Source organism: Nothoprocta perdicaria, unplaced genomic scaffold, assembly GCF_003342845.1.
Source record: "Nothoprocta perdicaria isolate Ctin4 unplaced genomic scaffold, notPer1 scaffold_481, whole genome shotgun sequence".
Taxonomy (NCBI): Eukaryota; Metazoa; Chordata; class Aves; order Tinamiformes; family Tinamidae; genus Nothoprocta; species Nothoprocta perdicaria.
Window position 1 is genome coordinate 44,560 of NW_020455734.1, and position 7,634 is coordinate 52,193.

Consider the following 7,634-nt stretch of genomic DNA (forward strand, 5'->3'; position numbering starts at 1 on the left):
AGGCATTAGGAGTGTGCAGTCACTGTGGGGGAAGACCGGCAGCAACACTGGGAGCGGTGCCGGAGGCCTGCAGGGGACAAAGGGGGCGCGCAGGGCACTCCTGCCTTGCTACCTGGGCCAACATGGCTGGCAGGTGAGTGCGAGCTCCTCACTGCTGTGATATGCTCGACTGCCTCCTCCATGATTGCACACTGAAGGGGCCAGCAGGGAGGGGACGTGGAGCCGAGGGCAGGACACAGAGAGGCCGCAGAGGCCGTGCTGTGAGGAGCTGCTTGYGCCTGCGGAGGGCCGGCTCCAGCACGCGGGAGGTTTCAGGCCGGGARAACACAAGAGGACAGCCACAATGTTCCAGGAAGGACCCAGCAACCCCAGGGCAGAGCCAGCAACCCCAGGGCTGGGGGGATGCTCTGGGGGCCCCTGTTCCGAGCTATCTGCAGGCCTCTGTGGATCAACTTGCCCCCACGGTGCCATCAGGCCCCTCACGCAGAAGGGGCAGCAGGAGCAGGGACCTCCCGAGAGCCCATCCTGCCCAGCCCAGCCCAGGGGGGGGGGGGGGGGGGAAGGGGGGGTCACCTATCAGTGAGCTCCTTCCTGGGCCCCATGGGGAGCCACGAGCACTGCCCAGGCCGGGTGCCCCAGCAGGGTGGCACCCAGAGCGCCCCTCTCTGCGCTCCTTGTGGGACACGGGGCTCTTCTCCCGGCCTTAGGGGACAGCAGCGCTGCCACTGGGGTGTCACCATGGCCCAATGCAGTCAAAKGCGGAGGAGGAAGGGGAGAGTGCCTCGGGGCAGTGAACGCTGCCCCAAGTGCCAGGTTGCTCCTGCAGGGCCGCCACGGCACCTTTCCCAGGCTCCCTGCCCCAGCTAGGGAGCAGATCGAGCACCGGGCTCCCCGCTCTGCCAAACRAGCCCCGCACGGGGCCTGTGCTGCTCTGCCCCTCTCCACACCCGAGGTGGGAAGGGACCACCAAGGCCCGGTGGCTAGGCCAGGCCTCGCTCCCTCCCCGCCCCCAAGGGCGTCAAGGACATGGTCCCAACGYAGCACATCCCAAATGGCTACGATTTATTGGACAACGGTCAAGTCAGAAAGGGCCCTAAACTGTACAACGGTAAAAAACACTGCTGTGCGCCTCATGTGCTCGAGGTGGTTTTCCTCCGCTTCAGGCGCGCTCGCCAGTCCTCTGGTAGCGCCTCGAAGTTGGCGTTCCTCTCCGCCATGCCGCTGCAGGGACAAAGCACGCCCATTAGCACCCAGCACRGTGTCACCCGGCCCCCCTGCCCAGACACCTACTCCTCTCTCTGCACAGGGAGCGAGGTAACAGCCCTGGCTCGAGAGAAGCCAGTTGAGGAGTTTCTCAGGGACAAAACCGTCGTATGCTGAGTGGGGCAGGGTCTCCGTACGACATCCCGCCCAAGCCATGAGCTCTGATGTCCCCCGAGGTACAGGGGTCGCCAGGAGCAAGACACCCCAGCAGGGGAAGCCACCCTGCCCCACACAGGGTACGGGCTCYTTGGGGAAGAAGGGAGCCTAAGCCAAGGCACTCCCAACGTTTTGGGCTGGGACGGGCAGCTTTTTGTCCCCGTGGAGCAGGCCGGTGCCAGAGCAGCGGCATGAGGGGCCTCCGGAGAGTGTCCGCACCTCATGAGCTGCTGCTGCTTCCACTCCTCAATGCGCCTCTGCGCTGTCGTCTCCCGGTCCTCCTCGCTGGAGCTGGAGTTCTCCTCCTCGTCCAGCTCCCGCTGGATGCTCTGCCACTTTTTCACCAGGGATGGCATCTTCGTTTTAGCCTTCTTGCTCTGTGCCAGGAATTCCAAAGGCGGCGGTTATGGCAGCTCAGGAGAGGCACCTCGGAGCCTAATCTCAGCAGAGACCCCCCACAGGACCCCGCACCGGGACCCTGTCCTACCTTGTCCTTCCGTGCCTTCCGCGGCTTCTCCGGGGGCAGCGTCTTGGGAGCAGGCGGGGGTGGCTGTGGTGGCGGTGGCTGTGGCGGCTGCTCTGCGGTACTGGCAGCGGGCAGGGCCCCGCGCGGCGGTGCTGGTGGCGCAGCRGTGGCGGCCGCAAGCCCCACAGGCACAGTGCACTCCGAGTAGCTCATGACGGACGGTGCTGCGGGCGCCGTCACTCCCAAGTAGCCAGGCTGGAGGCCCAGTCCTGCGGGCTGAGGGCCTGTGTGGCCTGGAGCCATGCGGAGGTTGGGGCGGCCCTGGATGTCGCCTGTCAGGCGCTGTCGCGGCCTCAGCGAGCCGAGGGGCACTGGCGAAGGCTGGTACTTGCTGGCGGCCATGAGGGGCTGGCTGTAGAGGACGGGGCAGCTGCCGATGGTGGCGGCTCGCTGCATCAGCGCCGGGCTCATCTCCGCCGCCTTCCTCTTCAGCGGCTTGGCGGACAGCAGAGGGGCAGGGCTGGGCTCAGTGACACCCTGTGAAGGGCAGTGCCCGGTGAGAGCTGCGTCGAGAGGCCCCAAGGGCGACCAAATGGCACCGCCGTGGCGGCGGCACCCAAGCAGGCCCTGTGTGCGGGGACCCTGCTGCGCCCGCAGCACATCTCCTTCACTGCCCCTTCTCCCCAGGCTCACACTCTGCCCCTGTGTGCCCATCCCCAAAGTGCTTTGTGGGCTATGTGGGGGTGGGAAGGGAGCCTTGCACATGGGGGCAGCGAGACCCCGGGCTCAGCTTCTGGTCCCTGGACGCGCCGCTGCTCACCTGGCTGCTGCCGACAGCTGGTCGGAGGAGAGGCTTCAGGGGAGCATCTTCCGTGCCTGGGGCAGGTGGCTCCTCGCCCCCCTCGTCCTCCATCTCCACTTCCTGGATCTCTCCGTCCTCCCCTGGAGGTGGCGGCGAGTCCGGCGGAGGTGGAGGCGGTGGAGGCATTTCCAAAGGCAAAGGAGGTTGGAGGACCGGGACAGAGGACTGAAGCAGAGTCCAAAATGGAGTGAGCGGCATGAGAGACGTAGCAGGAACTTGGCCTGAGAAGGATTCTTTACAAAGGGAGCCTGAAGAATACATATTGACACAGGCTTGAAAACCCACGCTACTAACCGCGCCGCCCTCCGCTCCCCCGTCTCCGCTGCTGCCTTCGCCCGCTCTGGGCAGCTCCGCAGCGCAGGCTGCCACTCCTGCAGAGCCCTGCCTGGGAACCGGGGGGCAGAGATGAGGCCCGGCGCCCTCATGACTCCCTCTGAGCTGCTGCTCCTGGCCTCGCCGGGCACCATGGCTGCACTAGCGCCAGCTTCCCTACGGCTGCCACTGGCCACACCGCAGAAAGGGACCCGCACCCGGGCACCCCAACCCCCCCACGCAGCCCAAGACCCCGCTGCGCTACCTGCACTGCGCTCTGCTGCGTCCCCGGCGTGCTCTCCTTGCTCTTTGGGAGGTGGTTGAGGAGGACCGTCGGCTTTTCTGTCGGCGCTCTGCTGTCCGTCCTCTTCGTCCTCCCCGTCGGGGAACTCCCACTGCGACTCTCCTGAGTGCTCGTTAACATAGAAATAGCGCCTATGCTCCCTAAATCACAAGAAAGAGAACGGGGCTTTACATTCCCTCCTCCTGAAAGGACACAGCGAGGCAGGCCTGCCCGCGACAGCCACGCGCTCTCGCGGGGAAGACCCTCTGCAGCAGGGCTGCCCTTCACAAATGCAGCAAACAACTTTGAGGACAGAGGCAGGAGAGGCCCGAGCCGGATCGCTCAAAGCTATTTGCGCTGCTGGCTCTGGGAGCGTGGCCCCGAGCCCCCCGCTCCGAGAGGGAGAGGAGGGCCGAGAAACGCAGTGTGCAGCGCAGCGAGGTCTCGCTAGCACTGGGACTTGCAGCCACTGCCCTGGCCTCAAGTCATCCTCCAGAAGGGGTGATGGGGAACAGCCCAGTTTGGAGAAGCGGCTGCCCCCCTACCCCGTGCTGCCTGGAGGTCGCATTTATGAGACTCTTGGTGCCAAACACACAGTGAATGCTAGAGAGAGGGAGCGGATCTGGGAGCTGAAAAACAAAAAGAGCAAAGATTTCAAATAAGGAAAAACGACTCAAGAAAGCCAAAGAGAAAAAAGAAATGTTTGGGTCTGACCTGCTGGCAGGAGAGAGAAATCCTGTTCTTCGTTCGGTTGATGAGTTGAAGTTTGTCCTTTGTCAGTGCTGTTGGTCAGAAGAGCTGATCCAGAGGTCCTGCAAAGTTCACAGAGCTCTCGCATGCGCGACCCCCCAGGCCCGCCCTCCATAGCGCTTCACTCTCGCAAGAGGGAAAATCAGCTCTGTCCGATCAGGGATTCAGATGCGTCTCAAAAAACACGGAGCAATCGCTTCGCATTCTCCAATTTGGCGGCTGGCCCAAGCTCTGTAAGTGCCGGAAGTTTCTCTGCCTGCCCAGCACTGCTATAACTGGAAGCTGCTCTCAAGTCTCCGAAAGGGATGCGCCGCGTCGTCCCGCGTTGATGCTCACAAATCATGTCTGAGATGTCAAAGATGAAAGGTGAGAAAGGTAGGAGAGCGCGTACCTGTCCCAGTGGCAGGACCAGCCTTTAGGGGTGGCGTTTATTTCGTATTGTTTGAGCTGCTCGGCCGCGTCTTGCAGCTTGCGTTTGAGGTAGTTGCCATTGAGAGCCCCTTCCCGCCAGTCAGCGACGCGCGTCTAGAGGGCGAGAAGCGGGGAAAGTGGCTGAGGGTGGGCGCCCCGCGGCACAGGGCGAGGGGCCCGCGGCAGAGCCGCCCTCTGGGCTGCGCCTCTTCCCCGCCGCTCGGGCTGCCGGCCAGCGCGTGGAGTCCCCTTCAAAACACAAGGCCTTGTTACCTCCGTCTGCAACAGCAGCATGTGGAAGTTGGAGACCGACTGCCTGCTGATGCCCAGAAACTCCAGTTTACTGGTCAGAGTGTTTGCCAGCTCTCCGATTTGGAACTGCCAAGGAGAAAAGGGAGAGTGAGGAGCCACTCCCACACGGCTACAAGGCCGCAGTGGCCACTGCAGCCCTGTAGCTTGCAGGGAACACCAGGAGAGCAGGAGCCACCGCTGCGTATGGCCCTGCACGTGAGGAAAGAGGAGGAGGACTCAACTACTGCCTCCACGCCAGCCCTGCCCTTTAAGCCCCAGGGACAGTGCCTGCGCCCCCAGTGGGACACGGGGCTACTCTGACTGCCAGAGGTGCCAACAGAGGGCCCAGCGAGTCCCAGGCCTCCGTGTCCAACTTTCCAACATCTTCTCAGCAGTTTCTGCTCCGAAGTGGCCAAAGGAAATTAGGGATTCAGGCTGAGGCTAGAGGACTGCAGCTGCAGGGACAGGTGTTAAAACAAACACTTCATCCGTCTCCCAAAGGTATCGGGGCGGGTTGCATTTCTGGGCTTCTTAAAATCACTGCTTTCCAGCACAATTATATGGAAATGGCCCCAGAGAAGCTGCAGCCCAGGATTTGCTCCCAAGTAAAGGCTAGTCTCTATTTTAACTTTCAGACCGGCCTGCGGCGCTTATGGCTACTGGATCCAACATCCTTGTAGGAGTGGGAAACCCAAGCTGGGCATTGCGCTGCAACATAGCTCACTGAGGGGGACTGCACCAAAGCAAATGCAGGCCAGGGATCAGTTATAAGCAGGGATGCCCGCAAGCAGGAAAATGAGGGATTCCTTGAAGGAGGGAGCTAAAAACATTTCTTTTTCCTTCTTTTTTCCAAAAAGATGCCAGGAAGCCCCCAGAGCAGTGCGCATGCCCAGAGACAGGGATGGCCAGTAGAAGATGCTATGGGAGCCCTGGCCCTCCCATGGAACCGCCTCCATTAACAGGATGCTGGGATGCCGGGAAGGATCGTGCGGCAGCAGGAGCAGCCGGAGAGCCAGCTATGAGCGAACGGGCCAGCAGAAGAGCCCCAGTCAAATAGAAGTGACCAGGGCAGGCGAGCGCAAACCTGGCAGCTCCAGGGAATCTTGCCTGGGAATCCCCATGTCCCAGGGCACCACCGGCGTGCAGAGGCCCTGCGATGCCAGGAGCTTTTAAGGCTTCCAGAGGCAATGGGGGCACAGCGGGGCAGCCAGCACCACTCCTGCAGCTGACATTTCTAATCGCAAGAACAGGGCAGACTTGGGTATATACTGCCCCGAAGAGGCTTGAAGCCTATATGCAGGGAAATCATGTCCCTCTAGTATTAGAGGTGGTTTTGTGGTTTTTCTTCTTTCTTTTTTGTTTAAGGAGACGGACACTAGATTTATGTTGAGGAGGGGAGAAYAGTCGTTTCACACTCAAGCAGAGATTAAATGAAGGGCAGTGAGGGTGGGACTACTAGTTTTCACAATAGAAAATCACCTCCCCTGGGTTTCTGCTGCCTATTCTCACATACAGCATCTGGCAGAGGGAGGCAACAGCATTTACTACTGTAGCAAAATTATTCAGAAGTCAAATTCAGTGCTGCAGAAGATACCCGAGTGCCTGAGAACAGAGCACAGGCTGGCAGGGACAGATAGATTTCCCCTCACACCCTATATAGCTATAGGCACACACTGCAGCAGGCTCCGAGCAAGCTGCACAGCTCAAGGAGGGGCTCTGGGAACCACTGAGTCACCATCAAAAAAAGCAGATCAGGCCTTTTGAAGAGAGTCGGGGAGAAAACTGCTGGGACAGGGCGACAAAATTGCTTCAAGCAGTCCCAGCTCGCGTCCAAGAGCCTCCCTGTGGCCACCTCTTGCCTCAAAAAAGCAGCCACGCCAAGGCACAGGCAGAAGGCCCAATACCAAGAGCCTCTGGACACACGGAGGCTGCCGACGTGGCTTCTTCCATCAGCCGCCATGTAGCCACCCTGTTTCCAGAGAAAAAGGACTGCAATATCATTAATATCAGGCAGGAAAGGCAGAACAAACACATGTGCTCTCTCTCGTTGGGCAACCAAGGGTCGTTCTTTGTCCTCCCCCTTCAGGCCTCTCTACTGCAGATGAGACACTGGGCTGAGGAGACTGTGGCCCATGGGGGACCAGCCATTTGTCCCAGGGCGAAGCCAGCACCCAGACACTGTGGCCAGACACGCTGTTATTCCAGTAAAAAGCTAGGCTGGGAGCTCCCGGGCTGCCGCACCATCCCTTGCAGCACAGACTGCCATGCCGTTCTGCCAGTGACAGGCAAGGCAGGCGCAGCCGCCCCTGTGCAGCCCGCGTGGGAACCCGCAGGCTAAAGGCTAAAGTGGCACCGCTCACACAGCAGGCAGGCTGCAGCCACGGGCAGGGCAGGACGAGGCGGCAGGGACGCGCCTCGGCACAGGCTGCAGCCATGGGGAGCCCACGGACATCTCTCGGCACGGGCTGCAGCCACGGGGGCTGCGGGAGCCCACGGACATTTCTCGGCCCGGGCTGCAGCCACGGGGGCTGCGGGAGCCAACGGACATCCCTCGGTGCGGGCTGCAGCCACGGGGGCTGAGGGGAGCCCACGGACATCCCTCGGCACGGGCTGCAGCCACGGGGGCTGAGGGGAGCCCACGGACATCCCTCGGCACGGGCTGCAGCCACGGGGGCTGAGGGGAGCCCACGGACATCCCTTGGCACGGGCTGCAGCTACAGGGGCTGAGGGGAGCCCACGGACATCCCTCGGCACGGGCTGCAGCCACTGGGGCTGAGGGGAGCCCACGGACATCCCTCGGTGCGGGCTGCAGCCATGGGGGCTGTGGGAGCCCACGGACA

The 7,634-nt window shown here is 61.8% G+C and overlaps 1 protein-coding gene across 1 annotated transcript in view; it reads right to left on the reverse strand.

The window, feature by feature from the left end:
* Positions 1 to 1,045: 1,045 nt before the first annotated feature.
* Positions 1,046 to 7,634, reverse strand: part of FNBP4 (formin binding protein 4) — a gene marked incomplete at its 5' end in the record, with an annotated part of 11,501 nt that continues 4,912 nt past the window's right edge. Inside the window, 8 exons of the mRNA XM_026047202.1 lie at positions 1,046 to 1,221; positions 1,639 to 1,796; positions 1,907 to 2,422; positions 2,706 to 2,912; positions 3,325 to 3,503; positions 4,057 to 4,154; positions 4,484 to 4,617; positions 4,777 to 4,881. Of these exons, the coding sequence (XP_025902987.1) occupies positions 1,131 to 1,221; positions 1,639 to 1,796; positions 1,907 to 2,422; positions 2,706 to 2,912; positions 3,325 to 3,503; positions 4,057 to 4,154; positions 4,484 to 4,617; positions 4,777 to 4,881 (1,488 nt within the window). The remainder of the gene's footprint in view (positions 1,222 to 1,638; positions 1,797 to 1,906; positions 2,423 to 2,705; positions 2,913 to 3,324; positions 3,504 to 4,056; positions 4,155 to 4,483; positions 4,618 to 4,776; positions 4,882 to 7,634) is intronic.